The sequence below is a fragment of the Ambystoma mexicanum genome, chromosome 12 (genome assembly GCF_040938575.1).
Source record: "Ambystoma mexicanum isolate Mex_15411 chromosome 12, UKY_AmexF1_1, whole genome shotgun sequence".
In the NCBI taxonomy this organism is placed as follows: Eukaryota; Metazoa; Chordata; class Amphibia; order Caudata; family Ambystomatidae; genus Ambystoma; species Ambystoma mexicanum.
Genome location: NC_090936.1, coordinates 1,008,278,785 through 1,008,300,931, shown reverse-complemented (window position 1 = coordinate 1,008,300,931; position 22,147 = coordinate 1,008,278,785). Strand labels below are relative to the sequence as shown.

General features: G+C 43.0%; 1 protein-coding gene across 1 annotated transcript in view; it reads left to right on the top strand.

Moving 5' to 3' along the window:
* KCP (kielin cysteine rich BMP regulator) overlaps positions 1–22,147 on the top strand; it is an 823,409-nt gene that overhangs the window by 457,560 nt on the left and 343,702 nt on the right. Inside the window, exons 19-21 of the mRNA XM_069629543.1 lie at positions 7,089–7,182; positions 7,532–7,614; positions 17,980–18,073. Of these exons, the coding sequence (XP_069485644.1) occupies positions 7,089–7,182; positions 7,532–7,614; positions 17,980–18,073 (271 nt within the window). The remainder of the gene's footprint in view (positions 1–7,088; positions 7,183–7,531; positions 7,615–17,979; positions 18,074–22,147) is intronic.

Sequence of the window (22,147 nt, the reverse complement as noted above, 5' to 3'; positions counted from 1 at the left end):
GACCTTTGCATTCCAGCCATTGGGTTATCCCTATCTAGGTGCCGAGGCTTCCAGCCATACCATAGCATCCTCACCCCCTTCCATTATCTCACCAGGCCTACTCTAGCAGACCCCAACTTGTCCCTCTCAACAAGCTCATAGGGAACCTATTCTGGCAGCCAGCACCACCATCATGCACATCAGCGTGCGCCTTCTATTGCACCTCCTCCTAACCACATACCTTGCCCCATTCACTCAACCACCCAAGTCAACCACTCCTACCTTTGAGGTTAATATCCTGGCCTGCCCCTACCTACGTGACCCAGCGTCACCCACCATGACTCTGACACCCTCAACGAGTCCTTCAGCAACCTCCGTTGACGCTCACCACCCCTGCAACCAGATTAACCAATACCATAATGACCCTGCTCTCTGGCTCAAACACTTTGCCACAAAACCAACCCCTAACCAACCTTGCCCCCTTACTCTCAGGAACAAGAGACTAGGCACCAGATTCCGTATTCGTCCTTCCCGCACCTACACCACTAAGCAAGCCCCACACACACCACCTAGCCCGCCTTCACCCTCCGCCACTTGTAAAACTAAGACCACAGCGATTAAATTGCCTGTGTTCAAGGGTGCCCTCATCAATGCTAGATCCCTCACAGCACACGCTCTTGACATAGCCGACCTTATCACTACTGCCAACCTTGACTTCATTGCCATATCCGAAACCTGGCTACATGCCGCCTCTGGCCCTTCTCTATCCTTGGCCTTACCGCCTGTGACCGCTCCTCTGCCCATACTAGAGGCGGTGGCGTGGCATTCATCCACAAAAACTCCCTTGACCTAAGAGTGGTATCCGACTCCAAACTTGAATCAGCTGAACTGCTGACAATCAAATTACTATTAACACCTAACCAAACGGCCACCCTTCACCTTATCTACAGGCCCCCAGGGCCGGCACCCACCTTTGTCAGTGAAATTTCCACTCTTCTTCTTGACAAAACAAAAAACAACTCCCAAACAATAATCTTAGGTGACCTCAATCTTGGTCGCGGCGACCCTAAGGATCCTGTAGCAACTGATCTGGAGTTTGCTCTTACTGACCTTGGCCTTACCTTGTACTTACAAGAACCGACCCATATTAAAGCCAGGACCATTGACTGGTTAGCTGGCTCCAACTGCAACATCCAGGTCCTCAATAACTCCCCTTGCTTATGGTCTGACCATCACATCATAACATTTAACATTGAAGCTTCCCTGCGAGCCCCAACATCTATAGCCCCAGCCCTCCCCACCCGCAATAAAAAAAATATAACAAGAGAACATCTCCTCCCACTGTTACTCCCCTCTCTTAATGCGGCGACCAACGCCTGCTCTGATCCCACCTCCCTTGCAGACACCTACAACCAAACGATGCTCACGGCCATTGACACCTTAGCACCAATCAAACTTAGAAAGGCTAAACCACGAGCACACCTCAATTCATGGTTCACTCCACAGCTAAGAATCCTTTATAATGCCAAACGCTGCGCGGAAAACCGGTGGAAAAGCCACCCATCTGATGAGCATAAAGACGGCTTCCTCCTCGCCTTCCTCATTTATAAAGACGCCATCATCATTGCTAAAAAAGAATCGCTTAATAATCGTATCACACAAGCCGACTCTAATTCCAAGGAACTCTTTAGAGTCCTAAAAGAGCTCGAAACCCCAGTATCCCCGCCAGACACTTGCACAAAAGACAGCAAATGGTGTACTAACATTCAAGCAGCCCTCCTAAACAAAATCTCTATGCTCCAATCTAAAATAAAAGATAAGCAGGACTGCCTGAGGCGCGACAACCGCTCATCCTTCCCCACTAGGCCCACCCTCTCCAACTTTGCCAACATCAAACCCTTCACCTTCGTACCGCTCACTATCATCGAAGTAGAAAATATCATCCTCAGGATGTAACCTTCCAACTGCCAAGGTGACCCGTGCCCAGCTCCCATCATTAAAGACTCCGCCCATGACCTAGCCCCATTCATTACAGCCGTCATTAACTCTTCCTTTGAAACAGGTATTGTCCCGGACAACCTTAAAAACGCCTGGGTGATCCCGCTATTAAATAAAACCTTCCCTTGACCCAAGCATACCCACGAATTTCCGACCTTTTACTACAGTACCATTCCTGCTGAAGATACTGGACCGTGCAGCTTACCTGCAGATCCAAAACTACCTTGAATCTAACAATCTGCTAGGTCTACGACAATCCGGATTTCGGCCCAGACACGGGACCGAAACGGCTCTATTAGACCTAAAAACCCAGATCGAAGTCCTGAAGGACAAGGGCAAATTAGCAATGCTATTAGCTATTACTCCTCGACCTTTCCGCCGCATTTGATTTGGTTAACCACCAGATCCTTTGCAGGCACCTCCACTCTGCTGCCAATTTCTCTCCCTCCGCAGCAGCCTGGATCAAATCCTTCCTGAGCAACAGATCTATGAGGGTCTTTGCACCCTCCGCTGCCGCAGCTCCCTCCCCTATTCATTGCGGTGTTCCTCAGGGCTCTTGCGTGTCTCCTACCCTTTACAATATCTTTACGAAACCACTCTTCGATGTGCTTGATTATCTGGGTGTCTCCTACACCAACTATGCGGACGACACCCAGATACTCATTCCCATCTCGGGTGATTATCTTGCTGACACCAAGGCCCTCAATGACGTCTACTCAGTCATCCAAGCCTGGATGGCCCAGCACCAGCTATGTCTGAACGACGATAAGACGGAGCTACTTATTCTGGGTACTTCACAACGCCTGAGCAAACTGGAGCCATCCTATCAGTCATTCATCATAGACGGCAACTCCATACAAGTCTCGAAAGACACCAAAACACTAGGCTTTTACCTGGATTCCACCTTTTCCCTGTCAAGACAAACTAATGCAGTCAGATCCACCTCCGCCTACACGTGCAAACTCATTTCAGCCTGCAGACCTTTCCTCACCACCCACAATAGCGTCACACTAGCGAGAACACTTATCATGGCAAAAACAGATTACTGCAGTGCCCTCTATCTAGGCACCAGCCAAGAAAACCTGTCCAAACTCCAAACCACCCAGAACAATGCAATTCGAGCGGCTCTGAACATCCCTCGTAACCACCACATCTCTGAAGCCAGAGCTAGCCTTAAGTGGTTACCCGTGAAGCAGAGAATTTCCCTAAAAAAACACTTGCCCTCACCCACAAATGCCTAGCCAACAAGGCTCCGATCTATCTCTGCAGTCGGCTTTCGCGCCACTCCACTGCCTGACCACTAAGAATTGCTCAGACTCACTGCCTTACTATCCCTAGGTTTAAGCTCCAAAAAGCGGGAGGCACTAGCTTCCCTGTCCTAGCCTCCAAACTTTGGAACACCCTCCCCGCTGCCATCAGAGCTGAAGACTCCTTCAACACCTTCAAGAATAAAACCAAATCTTGGCTCTTTGACCAGCAATAGCTGTGTCAGACATTTGGTCCTTCTTACCCAACCCGCCTGTTCCCCTGCACGATTTCCGGTCTGCTACCTTTCCCAACTACCTCAGGGATACTTCCTCTGCAGAGCCTAGGGACACTGTACCATGTGTAAGATATGTAATTATTAAGATTGTTTATTATGCTGTATTGTTATACTTTTTTTGTAATTTATCTCCCTGTATGTTCTTTTCTTGCAACCCTGTACAAATTGCGCCCTGATGCCCCCGGGCCTGATGGTCTGCGCGTTATAAATAAACAAACAAACAAACAAACAAACAATATCTTCATAAAAATTACATATTGCATCAATTTCAGTTGAATGTCCATTTGGGCCATAGAAGCTGCTAACAAATCAAAGAGGCTTTGTTGATTATAAGGAAACCTGAGATTTCCAAGGTGCAGAGAGGCTGGAGTGGGAGTACTAGCTCTCATTTCCAAAACAATCTAACACAGATATCTTTGAAAATTGGTGATTTGCAATTGATGAAAACATAAATGTATGCAGACAGATCTGCTTTCACTAGAACGATTAGGACTTCCATTAGTAAAATAGTAGTGGTACACTTCTTAACAAATATATGATTTGGCATTTTGTGGACGTGAAGCACATGATCTTCTTTGTATGATCATGTTACAGCTGAGTTAGGACTTAGCTTAACACTCGAGGTGAGGTCTCATTAGTAAGTGTATAGGGAGCGCCAGTGCTCCCTCAGTTGTGAGCAGAAAGAATACTTCAGACGAGGTTTCACTCACTTATGAGTGGAAATGTTATCAACCAAGCAGGTTTTTCTCTTCTGTTGAGTAACATGGGTTGGGCAAGAGCATGTCCACAATTTTGAAGGACCCTAACAATATTATGATGACTTTAATGAATTGTTTAGGGGGACGATCTCAACAGTGTGGATTAAAAGAATCCTTCTTATGGGCTACGCTATCATTCAGGAATGTATTTATTGACATGGGAACACAAACATAATCTATATATACTTTTTTTGGAAAGTATGGTGAGGGTTCGTCCCGGGGGAGCAGAGTTATAAGCCGCCCAAAAAGTGCTCTTCCTATGGAAACAGCAACTTAACCATAACTACAGGGCCACTACCGTGCCTGTGTAATATATAAAAGTGAAAATGTGTGGGTTTGTGACTTTTTGTATGTTCCCTATACAATTCTACACTGTTTCACCAATCTGCCCAGAATTTTGCACAGTCACCTGTTTGGACCCTCCGGACATTACTAGCTACATGACATTTGGACACCCCACACTTTTCCCTCGATTTCAGCAAAAGCCAACATTTGTTTGTGGGTTTGTGCTTGGCAAAGCATTGTTCCATATACAATTCCAGACCGTTTCACCAATCTGCACCACATTTTGCAGAGTTGCCTGTACCTTTGAGGGAATGCTGGGTATATCAGCCAGTACACTGTAAATGAGCTAAGGGTTGTAAGTATGCAAACTGACTGCTCCTCAAGGAACACGACATCCCGTTGTTTATCCTGCTGGCAGAGATCCACACTTTGCCAGAACTGGACAGGATTTATGCAACTTGCTCGCATTTCACACCGATTGTGCCAAATAAATGATTTTGATTAGGGTGTGAAGGGGAAGGGGAATCATGAATGTTATCCTGGAATTAATTAGAATTTCATAAGGGTGGTGTTTCAGAGTTAGGGATCCTCTGAGTTGGTGCTGAAAAACAGTATGTTGAATTTTATTGTTAACACAAATACACGATTTCCTCCTAAACAATAACAATAATCCACTTGATAATTAGCCATACCAAAAGCTAAATTAAAGATCTATGTCCATAGCTCATGGATAAACTATGGGCAGATTACATTTAACACAATCAAGGCCCCCACATATGACAATGGACAGCTCCAGTCTACCCGTGTGTAACCCTGTTTCATGGTCAGAGACCATGGACGTAACATCCATGTTCATGGACAGACCACGGACAAAAATACCATGCACCCATTTCAGGGACAGAGCAGGAGCCACCATGTTTATACATGGACAGCTATGTGTATCCATGGTACCAGGGAGAGCTGATCAAAAGGGGGACATAGTGGAGTGAAACAGTAGTGGGGGGTACCTCCCAGCAGCTAAAAGTGTGGACATTTGGAGGGGGGCAGTAGGGGACACCTGGCCGTGTGGACAAGTCCCGAACAAACAACCAAGAGGTGTCTAGGAATGATTCAAAGTGAAGCACTTCGGAGCAAACAGTCGTGAATCACCAAGACTCACAGCTATGCAGGGGCCATCTTGGAGCAAAATTCAGAGGATACCTGGGATCTGATTAACGTGTACTACCTGGATCAACCTCTTGCAGTAGGAAAATACACCCCCTTGTAGTTTGCCCTGTGGTCTCCGTGCTATGCTGGCATCCGTGGGTCTCTTGCAGTAATGGTGGCACCTTGGTGAACAGTTCAGATGGTCATACATAGTGCTTGTGTAGTCCAATGACGGTTCTTCATTGGAGCAAATGCTGTTACAGAGGGATATGGCATGTGTGTGATATCTGTGTGGATATCTATCTAAGTGTGGATATCTAGGTGTGACATCTAAACTCAGCAATGTTCCAACAGGGGCCCACCTACGCCCCTGAGTAGGGGTCTGTGCTTGCAAGGATGCTAAATTGTGCCAGGTGAACGTAGCTTCTCTTGACCGCCTCTCTTGTCTAGTTCCTGGTCCTCGGGACATCTCCCTCCTGGCTACTCTCACTGTAAGCTGCCTGACCATCGGTGTGACAGTGCGCTGTGTCATATCTCCTCGTGATGCCATAAGCTGACCTTGACCAAACTCTTCTGCTGGAATCTTCCTAGTTAGATTACCTACAAGGACCCCCAGTTCTCCTTCCACCTCCTTAGGCTGAGTATATGATGACTCGGTAGGTAAGCAATACATTCCTTGATAACACCCTATTTGGTCTTGGTAAGTCAGTTCCATTCTTCAACAGATGTGAACATCAAGAGGCAATGCGCTTTTTATGTGTGCATTATTCAAGAATGAAGCATGATTATCCATCTTTGGCCAGCTCGTGTGCGCGTGTGTGTGTGTGCGAACATATCTAAATATTTAGGGCCCTCACCTAAAATAAAATCGTTGTGAGTCTGTTACGATTTCCTGATTTATTTCCCTCTTTTTAATATTCTTTAACCTGTAATCATAGTTTTATCAAAACCAATGTATTTCTCTAGCAACCTCTCGCTATATTTCTCTCTCTCTCTCTCTCTCTCTCTCTCTCTCTCTCTTTCACTTTACTATTGACCATATGTGTGATATAAGCTCTTTCCCCTCCCTCCCTCCCTCCCTCCCTCCCTCCCTCCCTCCCTCCCTTCCTTCCTTCCTTCCTTCCTTCCTTCCTTCCTTCCTTCCTTCCTTCCTTCCTTCCTTCCTTCCTTCCTTCCTTCCTTCCTTCCTTCCTTCCTTCCTTCCTTCCTTCCTTCCTTCCTTCCTTCCTTCCTTCCTTCCTTCCTTCCTTCCTTCCTTCCTTCCTTCCTTCCTTCCTTCCTTCCTCCCTCCCTCCCTCCCTCCCTTCCTTCCTTCCTCCCTTCCTTTTCACCATTGACTGCAGAGTTGACAGAATTCATATTTGTTTTTTCTTCCCTAGGATGGAAATGTTCAATGTCAAAAAACATCATGTAAGAAACTGGACTGTGTTTTGCATGAGGAGGTGCCTGGGGAGTGCTGCCCGCGATGTCGGGGTAAGTGGACAGAACTTTGCCTGAGTACTTGGGCTTCGTCAGTGCCAGTGCCATCTTCGTTCCCACTCTCCTATTTGGTATCTTTATTAATACAATCTCGTAGACAATGTCATTAGTGATGTTACATTCAAGACATTGGATGACTGGTCACTGCCTTTAGACCACAGCTCCTGTCACAGGGACCATCACATATCGAAGCAAGCAGAGCCCACTGTCTATAAATGGCGCTCTAAAACATCTGCTCAATATTTGTCCGGCACCTTATAAATTACCAAAAAATAAAATGGTCACTGCTGACATGGGTCATATCTGAGAAAGGAAGTGCTTGAAATCATCTTCTGTTTTGCAGGCTGCCCAGATGGGATGTCTCTGCGCAACCATGGGGAGGAGTGGACACCTATTGGAGACCCCTGCTCACTCTGCTCTTGCTGGGTAAGGATACACTGAGGCCAATTTACGTTGCATTGAAACTGTGATGGCTCCAAGTAACGTTTAAGTGCATGCTAAATTGCACTGTGAGGTTGGAATCATTGAATATCTTGGTTGCTTTGAACAACCACATTTGTAGAACAGTGAGTGTCTCAGCTTTGAAGGTCTTCATGAATTTATGTTCTATGAAAGTATCACTGGTCTTTCATGGGGAGACACATTCACCCAAAATTAATGATATCCCTGGAAACGCAACATCCCCTCAGAGTCCTAAAACCTTTACTCATCCTCCTAGATGTCTTTTCCCTCCCCCTCAAGATTTTTCATGTGTTACATCACAAACCTCACACCCCCAGTGAATTATCACATTATCACAAATACTATTTCTATAACATGCGAAAGCTGTTAATGTCTGTTACGATGGATGTCCAAAATCATCCCTATTATGGTGAACAGGAAATACACTACAGTCTAGTCAAACCCAATCAAGGTAGCAGAGCAGTAAGGCCTAGACCCAGAAGGGGTGTGAGAGTGGTCAAGGGCTACAATGAGACACACACAGAGCACTCCAATAATTCCAGTTAGACAGATAAGTACAGAAACATACAATGATTTATTAGGCCTTTGAAATACACACTAAGCAATGAAACCTCTAGGCAAATATTGTCACACAACTACTAAAAAACATATATTGTATGGCTGTGATAGCCGCACTATAGTTAAGGTGAGTCAGAGACACATCGGAACCTCTCAAAATTCTAATGTTAATAACTTTTGATACAAGTAACGGATTTGACAGGAATTCCGAAAGTCATTAAAAGTCTGCGGGATCCCCAGACCGCAAAGTTTCGTAACGATTCCTTAAAAAATAAAGTTATTAAGCATAAAAAAATGTTTTTACAAAAGTGTGGCCTACTTTTCCCATATACAAAAAAGGTCAATTTTTCCCAAAGTGCACAGCCCAAAGTGCTGGATGGATTTGGACCAGGTCCCAAAACAACTGGGGCATGAAGCATTCAAAAGAGTGCTTTGCTTGGTTTGGGGTTATTCTGTGCAGTAGTTATTTAAGTATTTGACGGAGAAGGCGGTTTCACCCCAAAAAAATAGAGAGATCTCCCATGGTGCATTGCAGTGTCATGGTTTTCTGAAATGAAATGTCTGCCATGTTGTTTTTGTCTTGATGAGAGAGATATTCGTGGCTATAGCAGAGATTATGGGAAAATGATACGCAGTAAAAAGCTATTTTCAGGTAAAACAACATACAAATGCCATCAATATATAGGTGGCGGGATGGCTAGAGGGCACTGAGCGAAATATGGGAGTTGGAGTGGGTCCAGGGAACGAATTTGCAACACAAAGCTTTCTTTAACCTCAGCTATGGGTGCAAATTGCCGACATCTGAGAGCAAACTGCGTCACAGAAGCAGCTTGTGTTCTGGGGTAAAGGGCAGGGGAGGTGAGGAGGCCGTCCAGGAAGTGAGGGGAGCTGGCATAGATGAGGGGGGTGCTTGGTGATGGCCTGGGGGGAAGGAAGCATTTTCTTCTGCCCGTTTTTCCAAGAGTAGTTCTGTATTTGTGGTTATATGTTTTGGGGCGTCTATGTTTTATTTATTGTTGAGTTATTTCTAAAGGTATAGTGACGCTGGGGGTTTGTTTGATTTCTGTACATGTGAGACTAGAGAAAAACAGAAGAGAATTGTTTTGAAAAATTAATATTAAAAGGATATTTTCTACTGTAGTGTTAGACACCCCATATACTGTAGTTTACTCTGTGTATTGTTTCTCATACTCTCAAAGTTTTGTGCATACTAGTTTTGTTTATGCCTACTTTATTGTCATTATTTTAGCTTTATTTAGCTTTCTTTAATTTTAGGTATCCTACATTACTGCTTGAGCTGTGTTGTGGTGTATTGATGTTTTATGTTTTGTTGTAGTTTTAAATCTGAAGTGAGTCCCTCTCTTCTCAAGAAAGGTTTTGTAATTAGGCTATGATAAAGGTCCATGAAGTTGTGCGGGTATGTGAACAAATATTTTTTTGCATATTTTATTGTATTTGTGTATTCGTCATAAGTAGTCCTTAAAAGGACTGCTTTGGGGTACACTGAGTGTAGTATTTTAGCATATCAGGAGTATTGTTCTGATGTTATCAAGGAACACACATTTCCTTCATCGGTGTGGTGTACTCTGTCATGTCTATAGAAATTGGCAATGTAGAACTGTATGTTGGTGTTTGATATCCATAATTGGTAATGGTCTCTCATGTCAGCTGAAACTGATGTGTTAACTTTTCTTTGCGATTTCTCAATTTTACCATTAAATTTGGTAGTCCATCTCCATTTTTACCTCTGAGTCAAATTGCTAAAGATAAAGATGGTGTGAGGAAATGGTTCCATTAGTTTTGCCATGTCTTGTTTCATCGTTAAAGTAAGGGACACACCCTGTACATTCCCTAAATCATTGCCTCTCCACAATTAATTAGTATGATGTTTGGTTGTCCTGTACTTCTTAGACTTAAACATTTTGGAAAAATTTGGAACCAACGCATTTCCCGCAATCCAAACCGTTTAATTGTAAAATCTCTCAAACCTAGGTCCATGTTAACTTTAGTTTCTCACAAAAAGCCAGCAACCAAAACAGTCAACTGTCTCCTATGAGCCACACAGTTTTCAAACCAGCCATGATATCTGCAGTCTTCGTCTTCATGAAAATGATTCCCAGCTTGAATTTTCTAGTAGTTTGTATGAGCAGGGTGTATTTGATGTGTTTTGAACTTTTTGATTGGTTGATGTTACTGTTGTGGTTATCCGTGGCTATGCAGCAGCCACCTGGTACTCACAGTTAACTGCGTGTAGACGTGCCTCTGTGTTGTAGCCTGGCTATTTGCGGACAAATGGCACATAGTTTGTTGATGTCTTGTAACCACGGCTATTTGACGACAAATGGCACGTCGTGTGTTTGTGGTCATTGGTAGCCGCAGCTATATGACATGTTGGGTGGGTTAGGATCATACATGCATAGAGTATTTTAGGGGTTACGGTCAGGGGGAGATGGAGGAGGACCATGGGGAGTGGAGGAGGGTTGGTAGCCATGTTAGGGACACTTGTCTATAGTTTGGGAGGGTGGAAATACAATTTTAAGTTTGTGGTTTTAGTGATTAGCCGTGGCTATCGACAAATGTCCATGACGGGCTGTCGCATATCTATGTCTACAGATAGCACGTGGCGTAGGCGCATCTACACTTTTCATCATTTAATTGGTTGTGAGCGTAGGCTTGGTTATATTTGTAGCCACGTCTATACATATACATTTTCTGTGCAATAATCATATTGTTATGTTGATGATACAGCACAGAATTTTATTTGTGTGTGTTATTTGATGTGCTGAGGTGTTCTGGGGCGTGGGGATGCGCAGCTGCGTGATTTCATTTTGTTGAGCTATTGGGTGATTTTGCACACGTGGGTGACGGCAACGGCGTGGGCGTACTTGCGTTCATGAATCCTGGTGTGTGATTGGTTCATTTGTTGACGAGGCTACACAAGTAAGCAGCAGATGATGCAATTGGCCAGTTAAAAGATGCGCATAGGCGCGTAGCTGTGTGAATGCGTTTTTTGAACCAATTGGCTCTTTCATTGGTACAAGTACACAACCTTTGCTTTTGCTGTATTTAGTCATGAATGTACATTTGGTAGACATGGCTATAAAATAAATTTACAACAACCAAAAAAATGTATACAAATCTGTATATTGAGGAAAAAAACTTTTGTTGCAGGGACGTTAAGGTGAAAACTTAACACAACAAATGCCCTGAAATTCAGATAGAGCCACCTTAACTTCGTACCCCCTGTTGCACAGCCTATGACCACAATAATGACATCACTGATGACATCACTTATTACATGTAGTATGTGAACACTGATGACATTACACATCACATCATTATAACATCCCTGCAACTACATATTTTTCCTTGAATGTACATTAGCCTGCCCAGACCCATACTAGATTGTGAATGTTAGCAATACTGCACTTAGCTAGAATTGTGAACATTCGCCTGCCCAGACCAATGCTAGATTGTGAACGTTAGCAATGCCACCCCTAGTTAGATTTGTAAACAATATCCTGCGTCACTTCTAGAGAGGATTGTGAATGTTAGCAATACCGAACTTATTAGATTTGCGAACATTGGCCTGCGCCTGACCCAGACGGGATTCTGAATGTTAGCAATGCCACTTCCGCACTTAGCCAGAATTGTGAACATTAGCCTACACCAGATCCTGACAGGATTGTGAACGTTAGCCTGAGTCGCTTCTAGATAGAAATGCAAATGTTGGTTTGTCCCACATTTGGGTGGAGCTGTGAACATTAGCCTGAATCACATCTGGATAGAAATGTAAATGCTAACATGCCCACATGTGTATCACTGTGTACCCTGCTTTCCTGTTCCACATGCTGTTGCTATATATCCGTATCACCCCTCCTGTCACTGTAAGCCCAGCCCCCTGTCTCTATGTGTCCATGTGTTGCTCTGTTCCTTGCCATCCTGTTCACGTGCCTGGTCTCGGGCGGTTTATCATATCACATAACTACGCTTACTCTCTACTATACACCATCATGCAACTAGAACACAGCTATACCCCTGATTAATTCAGCATAGCTGTTGTTCACATACGAACAAGACCCCATGAACACCTTATCGCCCTATAAAACACAGCTTGCCAAGTACATTCTACGGTTCCCGAGGGCGTTCAACCTTCCAGCGCTTTGAGGTCATACCAATCATATATAGAGCGCTATATTAATGCCAAGTAACATAACATAACATATAGACTAGTCTTAAAGGTCAATATCGGTCAGTAATTCATAGGGTCACTTCTGTCCCCCTTCTTAAATATCGGAATTACCACTGATCGCTTCCAGGAAGCGGGCGTAGTTCCCTGTGTCCAATTAAAAGTTAAATGTATAGGAAACTGTCTTTTGAATTTGAAAGGCATATTTGTATCAGATGGAATGAGAGGTATGCATGGTGTAAGAACAGTATCTACTTTTAATCCATCAATTACACAGGCCTCTATGATTTGTCTTTGTAGACATGTAATTGACAACCTTGTTCCATTGCAGAGTCCCTGTGATGGCATAAGGTTGCGTAGTAGCATGATTACAGCACCTACTTTCAGTTTTAGCTTGTGAGGAGGCATTCGTCCTTTAACATTTCCCTCTTTACAGACTGAAACGTTGAGCCAGTCAATTAACTGTTCATTGACACTGGAACCTCTGTGCCCTGTGTGAAGAGAAGTGGGAGTGGAAAGAAGTAACTTGAAATTATTCTGAATGTTTGCGATAGTCGAAGGTGAAGGTGACCACGCAGAACGGTGCTCATTCTGTTTGTTAAAATGATAGCTGCTTTTGAAGTGGAAGAGCACACAGAGGTGCAACCTAACACTTGTAAATTGTATCAACTCAGTACAGAAACATACCTATGCATTACATATATATATATATATATATATATATATATATATATATATATATATATATATATATATATATATATATTACATATATACATTCACACTTGTGAGAAGATAGAAAAGCATTTAAAACCAGTGCAATATGAGCAAGTAAGCAAATGTATAAAACACAGTGGAATCACTTAAGAGCAATCTTAGAATTATTCCCTAATATTTAGTAAATCCAGCCCTGCCGGTGGATTGGTGCCTAATGCCATAAGGTCATTAGTTCCTGATTATATACTTTTCAGGTAGGTTTACTATATGATTGGATGATTCCTGTGGTTGTGGTTCAAGTGTTCCAAAAGTTAAGGAATGTTAGGGTAACTAATTCTCACAGACATTGACTAAACCACCACCAATCTAAGTCAGGAAAGAGAGAGCTAGGGAGAGGTCTCCACAACCATGTAACCCTATGGAGGAGAGGGGGAAAGGGAAAGGTGTGTTAACTTACCTCACTCACTCTGATTTCTCCAGAGACCGCTGTAGAGGTTCTGATTCCATTGGGTGTCACATTTTTCTGTGATTGGTCCTTTGTGGGAGGCCCAGTGGGGACAGGTGCAGAGGTCACTTTCGGATCTGGGATTTCGTTTTGGTCATACACTGCACCTGAATCTCACTCCAGTAGACTGTCCAGTTGATGACCCTTGTGCCTGAGCTGGTCAGTCCAAATGGTGGTCTAGCAGTCACACATCTTCAAGTAGGGGGTCAGGAATGGCTGTTTCCACTGGTTCAGGGGTTGAAGCACCAACAGAGGACTAGGGCTTCACCAGGATTTGGCTGGGGGCAATGTTGGTCTCCTGCAACGGTCATCCTTGGGGCATCAGACTATGCACTTCTTTGTAGGGGGCTTGGCTTCAATGATGATCTGTGGAATGCATGCATGATTCCTTCTTTTATCCAACATCTGAACTGGAAGGTCACCCAGGTCCACCAATGGTAAGGATCTGGACCATTCAAACTGGCAGTGACTGTCCAATCATAGATAGCCATTGAAATCACAATCTGCCCAGAAACAGACATTCAGGCACCTGGATGTGGACTGGGACCAGACAGACCAAGCCACATCTGGGTTTATACACAGACAACCACTTTGCACGGGAAAGCAGAAGCTTTTCCTTGAAAAGGGCTTCCCATATATTGCAATTCTGACCCTAAGAGGGCAGGTAGAAGGGCAAAGAACAATATAGCCAAAGGACAGGCGGCAATCTCGTGGGACGGCCATCTTGGAGTGCTAGCCACTCTTAGTAGCCATGGGCAGTAATTGCAAGAGTACAGGAGTAAAAAGTTAAAAACAGGGTAGAAAAATATCCACTGACACCAGCCTATGTTGGACACATTGTAATTGTAAATGCAAATTTAAAAAATAAACATTTATACAAATCACAAGTATCATAAGGACATTTCAGTTTAAGTTGATATGTGCAGCTTTCCAAATACAAGAGATCCATAAAGAGAGACATAGTTTCTCAGCACTGATAGCTTTATGGACAGATCAGTTCCCCCATACAAATGAGCACAACACAAGAAAAGTAAAGCATAAGGCTTTACTTGACTTACCTCCGAAAATCCAGGTTAGGAGTTAAAACAAAGCAAAATGAAGGGGTGCCCAATAGAAGTATATGGGTGGAAAGTAGCAACAAGAAATTATTTACTAACAATGTCTTTGTTTTGTGTACTCTTCCCATGGCCACTTTAAGGCAGAAAGTCCGAGCCTGCCACTCTGCATGAGGACCCTGTGATTTTGCAGTGTTCCTACCCAGAAAATGGATTCTTTGCCTGTTGAGTCCTCATCTGAATCCCCTAAAGAGGTGCACTTGCTGTTTGTGCCACTAGAGAGAAACTAAGCCACCTGCGGCACACCATATACTGTGTCTGATGAACCTAATAAGAAGTCATCAGCGACCTAAAGATGCTGTGATGGAACCTTGTCTACGTCTTGCCAGACTTATCTGACAGCGAAGCTCTGTCAGTGGTTAAGGACACCAGATTTCTCAACGACTAGAGGTAACCATAATAATGGTGCTCCCCAACCCCCGTTGGTGTTTTGGGCACAATTGATTGCAAGCCTCCAGTATGCACTCTTCTCAGATGAAGCCCTGCTGGTCATCCCTGTGTGGACTCAACACAAAGAGCCCTGAGCACCTTAAATATGGAGGGGAAGTTGCTAAACGATGCATCTTTCCTAGAATCCCAGACCAGCAATGACCCAAACGACCAAATAGCAGAATAACAATTCTTCCTTGGAGTGATAACAATGAGGAAAGATGTTCCAAGAAATTATACAATCCATCCAAGTACATTTCAACTGTTTGAATGGCAAAGAGGGGAGGCAGCCAGCAGAAAATTGTCCCATAATGAAGACAGCGGTAGAGGTGGCCCAGCATGGGCCAAGCAAACAGGAGAGGCAGAGTAGTGGTGCCACAATACCCTTCAGGATGACGGTATGCCACCTTCCCATTAGGAACACAACCAAGGTGGTATTTTGAGAAAGTGGCAGTAATACAGCCTAGATATGATATGATATGATATGGCATTTATAAGGCACCTATACACAAGTGTTTCAAGTTGCGAAGAGGCAAGGGAAGGGGAACAGAGGAAAGACGGAGACACCGATCCTACTAGGCCAGGTGACATTGAGATCACACAAGTGCATATATTGTTTCAGCACAGAGGTTCCCGTCCAGCCAATGGGAAGGACCACGGTGAGAATGAGGACTGCTCAGGAAGGACATCCAGTAGCCAGAAATAATACCAGAGCTAGGGTTATGGGACACAAGCCCAGCCAATATGACCAAACAAGTCCCAATATTGCAGAAGCAGCCTCTTGCCACAAAATCCTCCAGCAAGTATGTTATCCTGCAGAGTTCAATAGGACTCTAGCAGAAGTTCAGCAGAACTGATTTAGGGTCAGTGTTGCCGCTAAATAAACCCATACACTATGGGCTACCATAACACAGCCCTCCAATCACACAAAAGAGCACTGGCAAAAGGCTTGGGTGGGCAGCCAATCAGGTTGACCCCACATACTTCTACACATCAGGTCAATCCACACAGTATGTGTATTCACCTGTCTTGGGTAAGGGACTGGTGTAAACCAGCCTAAACCTCAATAGAGCTGCATGATTGCCATTTTAGTATGCAAATGGTTTACCTAAACAAAGGAATGGCTCAAAAACAAAATGGCCTAGAGCAGGACCTAAAAATATGTTAGTGCCAGAATGGCTACCAATAAGGTTCACTGGGCTACTAATGCAGTAAATCAGCTTAAACCCCTGTTGAATTGAAAACTAAATTGAAGCCTCTGCAAGGTTACTCTCCAAAACCAGCGTAGCATGGTATAATCAAGTTAGGCCCAAAAAGAGGTGCTTAAAAGCACCCCTGTCCTAGAAACCATATGGATTAGCATGGGACCTTTTTACAAAAAAGGGTTTCAGTGACAGTGCACTTCAATAGACTACAAAGGAGGTCAGAGAGCCTATAAACCAAAGAGGAAAATATTTGCAGTTGCATACAAGGGATTGCAGGCCACCGGCCCCCACAAATGGAATTCTGCCCAAGCACTATCCCAGGTGTTTTTAGCATGAGGAACTCATAACTGTGATTGGGCAACCCCAAATCCCAAAGGTCTGGTGTCAATGCCTGCTTTCAGGGTAATTAATGTACTATAAACAAAAAAGGCAATATCTCTCTTTTCTAGTACTTGATTCTCAAGGATTAGAATGCAAAACTAATCATGTCACCATCCATTCGATAGCCTCGCTCTTACTGCTATTATAAGCCAACCGGAGGGTTTGCCCCAACTAGCTCACACATGGCACTCATTGCGACTGAGAAAAAGAGATAAGGCTGACTGTATGAACCTTAGATGATCTTGGAATTGACACACTGAAAGTGTTTACATATTTGCGATGTTGTAAACCATCCAGAATCGACAGAAAGAAGTTCCAAGTTTAAGCAGCCCTGATTGAAATTCTGTGACCTGCATATGTCGAATACATGACAAGAACACAATTGAAGGACTGTGCTTCATTCCATTAGTTTCCAATTGGGATTGTTACTAATGAGTAGAGGAGGTATACATTGTATGTTATCACCACTGAAGAATGTCAAACATGTTTTGGGTAGGACAGAAACATGTTGGGTTTAGGTGTGAAGTTTATCGTGCTCTGAAACACCTGTGTATGAGCGCAATACAAATAAAATATCATTTCACGTTTGTGAAAAATGAAACTCAATGTTCAGGTGTATCCCTAATTGTGATCTGTTTCAAGACAAGGGCATATGCTATTACTGGAATGGTCTATTTTGTAGATTCTAAGATCTCCTTTTATATGTATAGATAGAAGTTTGGACACTTCTAAAACTGTATATTCATATTCTTGTGTACATGATGTTTTAACAAATTGTCAAGTCTTGTATATATATATTTCTGTACTGCAATACAATGTATTTCATGTATTTTGTATGCAGATGTTTGAGTAGGTACTACATTAGGACTTGGAGCATGAGGAATATGTAGAAGATGAAAGCTTGCATTTCCGCTGATAACAAAGCACATCAGATATTGGAAAGCAGTGTCCAAAGTGTGATTGCAAAGGTGACTGTTAACAAAGGAGAGGATGTATCTGGGTTCACGCTGCACCGAGATCATGGATATATTGATGCCCAATTTCATTTGGCTTTTTCGCATTTCAGAGTATTCCGTTTGAACAGTATTTAAGTGTGGAAGGACAGGGGGCATTGTGATTAAAGTGTTAATTGGGACATACTCTTGATTGAAGAAATACTTTATCTAGCTACTTGCAAAAACGGGTTTAATGGATAATAAGTTTAGCACACATTTCCTTTGCCCCTCCCAGGAAGGCATGACAAGTTGCAAGACCAAAGATTGTGTGGAGAAGTGTCGTTTTCCAGAGAGGCCAAAACCTGGAATCTGCTGTCCAGTGTGTGATGGTGAGTGTTGGTCGGGGAGTGTTTATCTAAATCGTCATCTGTAACCCACAGAGTGAAGTCAGTGTCAGATAACAGGTTATGTCTTGAGAACACAAATGGCCATCTGAAAGATATTTAGGAAATGATCCACACAAATTGAGGTGTTGCTCTGAATTGCCTTAAAAGCCCCCCATTCCAAGGTAAAGATGTGTGTTTCCAATGGGCAGACGTCCAGGGCGCTTGGGTTAGGTGAATGGCTCGCGAGCCAGTTAATTTCACCGCCTACTCTTGACAGACATGGCCTCATTCCAGAAAAGGAGATCATTCTACCACCGGTGGTCAATAGAACATTGTGGCAGAGGCAAATTACAGAAAAATTGCCTCTTGTCATGAATGCATCAATACACAAAATGTTCTGTCACACCAAAATAGACCAAGATGAATTCAGAAAAAAATGCTTTGTTTGTTTCCTCATTAATCTCAAAAAATTAATTATTCATAATAAAAACACATACATTTTTTGTTCATCATAAAACATACATATAGCTACAGATCAGACAAATGACATACCATAGTTCCAAAAGACGTATGGGCCGTATTACAAACTTGGCGGTGCTGTAAAAATGTGGCAGTAATTCACATACTGACACTTTTTTGGGCAGTAAGGGGATTACGGTCCCTTTTACCGTACTTTTTGAATTCTGAGTTTTTAATTTAAAATTACGGATATGCTTCTAGCAGGAAAAATCAGCAGATTTACTGCAGCGTAAATCCTTCTCGCAATAAATCAACAACAACAACAGAAATCACCCTGTGAGTCCTCAGGACTAAATAAATGTGTATTTATGCCGATTCAGCAGCACTCCAAATATGGGTAGTTCTGCAGGGGCAAGTGCCTGGAACTGTGCACCGTTTCGGTGATTTCAAAGAATTACCGCAAAATTGCCATCAGCGTCATATTGAGGCATAACATCAATATGGTAATGTTTTACCAATATATTCAATGAACATGTAATGTTTGACAGACACAGAGCAGATAGACATGTGTGAAGATATTGCACCCTTGAAGCTATTGCTGACCATGACCCCATGGTTGGCCTTAACTCTCACTTTCAGGAAAAGGCGCATTCTTCCACCCTGAGATTTTGGATTGTCGACATTTTACTTTGCCCTCTACATAAAGATTTTACAGTGATAAACAGTTTGAGAGATACTTCTATGGAAACATGTCTCTATTTACAGAGCTAACTGTGTTATCCAGTGTCTTGTCTGACTCACTGCCCTAATGACAGTATTGCCTACCTTATCAGTGGGTAATTCTAGGTAGACCTGTGAGGCCCTGCCCTGCCTATATCAGGCACCACACCTAAGGTCTTGGCTGAACCTCTGACTGCTGTATTGCCTATTGGCTTTCACATCACAGACCCCTTGTGCACCGTGTCTAAGCCACGTTCCATTATTTCTAATCACTAGCAGGCGTCCACCGTAGGTGAGGCCTTCATATCAATCGCCTTCACCAATATTTCTGAACCAGCTTCAAGCAAGAGACTCAGAGAGAGAGAGGGACAGTTTGTAGAGACTGGACACATTTAACAGCCATGTGAAAGCAAGCAAACATGCACATTATACATGACCAGGTATGCCAGCACAGGACAATAAGAACTTACGCATCAGACCATCTCAAAAAAGCTTGCCCAAAGCCAATAAGGCAGGGTGGGGGATATCAAACGTACATATTGATTCTTCCATTACCACTGTTTATCAACTTTCCGTGACATGGTAGAATATGTGCGTGGCGTGGCAATTATCAAACTGGATTAAACTGTGGTGACAATGTGCAAGCTGGTAGGATACCCCGGTTGGTGAATGCAGCTGCTGTAGGGGCCCATGTGCAGCCTACTGATTACAGGCTTGAATACTGATGGAGAAGTCTCTGTCCCCAACCTCAAAGAGGACATGCAGATCGGCCTTTTCCCTCTGTTTTTTCGGTGAGATTGTGACACCGCTGCAATGAAAAGCTGCAAATCCAAGCCATTTAGCTGCAAATGTTTTTTGTAATGCTAATGGTTACCCTGCTGAGTTGCAGTGACATCACGACTTCAGCACCTGTTGCAAAAAATCACACAGGCTGATGCATAGGTCTTAAGATGGATTTTTAGAAACAGCTCCGCAGACAGGTTCTGAGAAGCCACCGTATTCTGGTGGGACAGGCAGACCCAGAACCTAGCCTTTGACCACAAAAAATAAGTCAGAGAACCTCGAAACCAAAAGGGGAAAAAGCAAACAGTTTAAAGGTCCCATGAAATGATATGATATGATATTTTATTTATATCGCGCTCATACACAAGTGTTTCAGATGGGACAGCAGAACCCCCACCAAATGTAATTCTGCCTTAACAGTCACCTATCCTCAAATATCTGAACGGTAACGATATCATACCTACACTAAGAATGACACAATCAGCTTCACAGCAAGGACATTTGCCCACTAGTTTAAAATCTGGTCCTGTTTTACCACTTTTTAAACAGGTGGATGTGCAACCGCTAGAACTATTTTAGAACTTTTACCCATGCCATCTTTCTCAGGAAAATGATATCAGATGTATATTGACCAGGCCAGTCGGTTCTATGTATTTTGACTATACAATTTTTCACAGCAGATTTTTTCACTGCTGATTTTTTACAATGTTCTGCAACAAAATGCAGGGTGAGACTTTTCCCACTCCCTCACTCTTATCCTCACCTGCCCTCACCTCACTTTGCTTTACCCAAGCAGCCGGCCTTAATATGCAGCAAAGGATTGGTAAAAAGGCAGTAAGAAAATAAAATACTGCAGTAAAAAATATATAGGCCCAAACACACCGTTCCACCCAGACCAAATGCAGATTGGGAAGTTTCCAGGATTTTAAAGAAGTCGGCACCAGTTTAAATAAAAACATTGTGGGGTTAGGGTTAGCCTACATCAACAAAACTGCCATTTTGACAATGCCTTGTGGTCCACATAGACAAAGAGATGGCCTCAACAAAATGGCCTGCACAGGGCTTAAAATGCATTAGTACCCCGAGGCCTCCGAACTAGCATCCTATCAGACCTTTTTACACATTAAGATGCTGTAAATACGACATCTTTATTCCCATTTAGAGCAGAGGACAGTGTAAAGGTCAGGTTACTTGACACAAACCAAAACGCGTCTTTCGATATCTAGCTACATAGATGAAATTGCAGGCCATGGAGAAAAGAAAATGAATCAGACACTTTTTTCTCTGAAGCCTTACAGAAAGAAACCACACACAGTGATATAAGGAATGGTTTCTTCTGCTGTGTTTTGTGTCTAGATGCTCGTGGAGCAAACAGAAGGATTGTGCACATTTGTTCTCCTAGCATTATAGGATCATATCATTAGAAGATGAAAAAAGAGTTACAACTGAGAATTGCCTTTTATAAAAAAATGATCATTTCTTTCAGTGACGACAAACAGTATTGTAAAAAGGTATTTTTCAGAGTTCCTGTGCTGTGTGCATTTATCAAGATGCATCTATATAGTGTGTTTATACACATTGTGTAAGAGAAGGTATTCCACAAATGTAATAAATCGTTTGAAACCCGACATCTTGGATGAATAACTGTTTTGTTTCTAATGGGTCCTATTCATTTTAAAGTTTTGTCATGTTTTGGTTGCCCATTTCAAATAATTATTAATCTTATAATTTAATTAACACTCTAATTATAAAGACTGTGTGTAAAACTATGGTTATGCAAGGTCTAGTTTGCATCTATTCAACCTTAACTTGCAGTCAATGTGGTAAATTACTAGAAATGGTCAGTGGCAGCAGAGTCCTTGCTCAAGGGCTAGTGATTGTCACTACACCAATCACAGGGGTCACAGCCGCTGTCAAATCTTCAAGACTACAATTAAAACATCCAAAGCCTTACTCTCATGAAGTGCATGAAACAGATATGCAATTGAAATTTAAACTCAGCAAAACCTGTCCCTGTAGTGATAATCCAGATAAGTATTTAACTTCTTTATCTAGGGCTTCACTTCAGTTGGGTAATAATTCTATGTAAATATGTTCTATGTACAGCGCTATAGC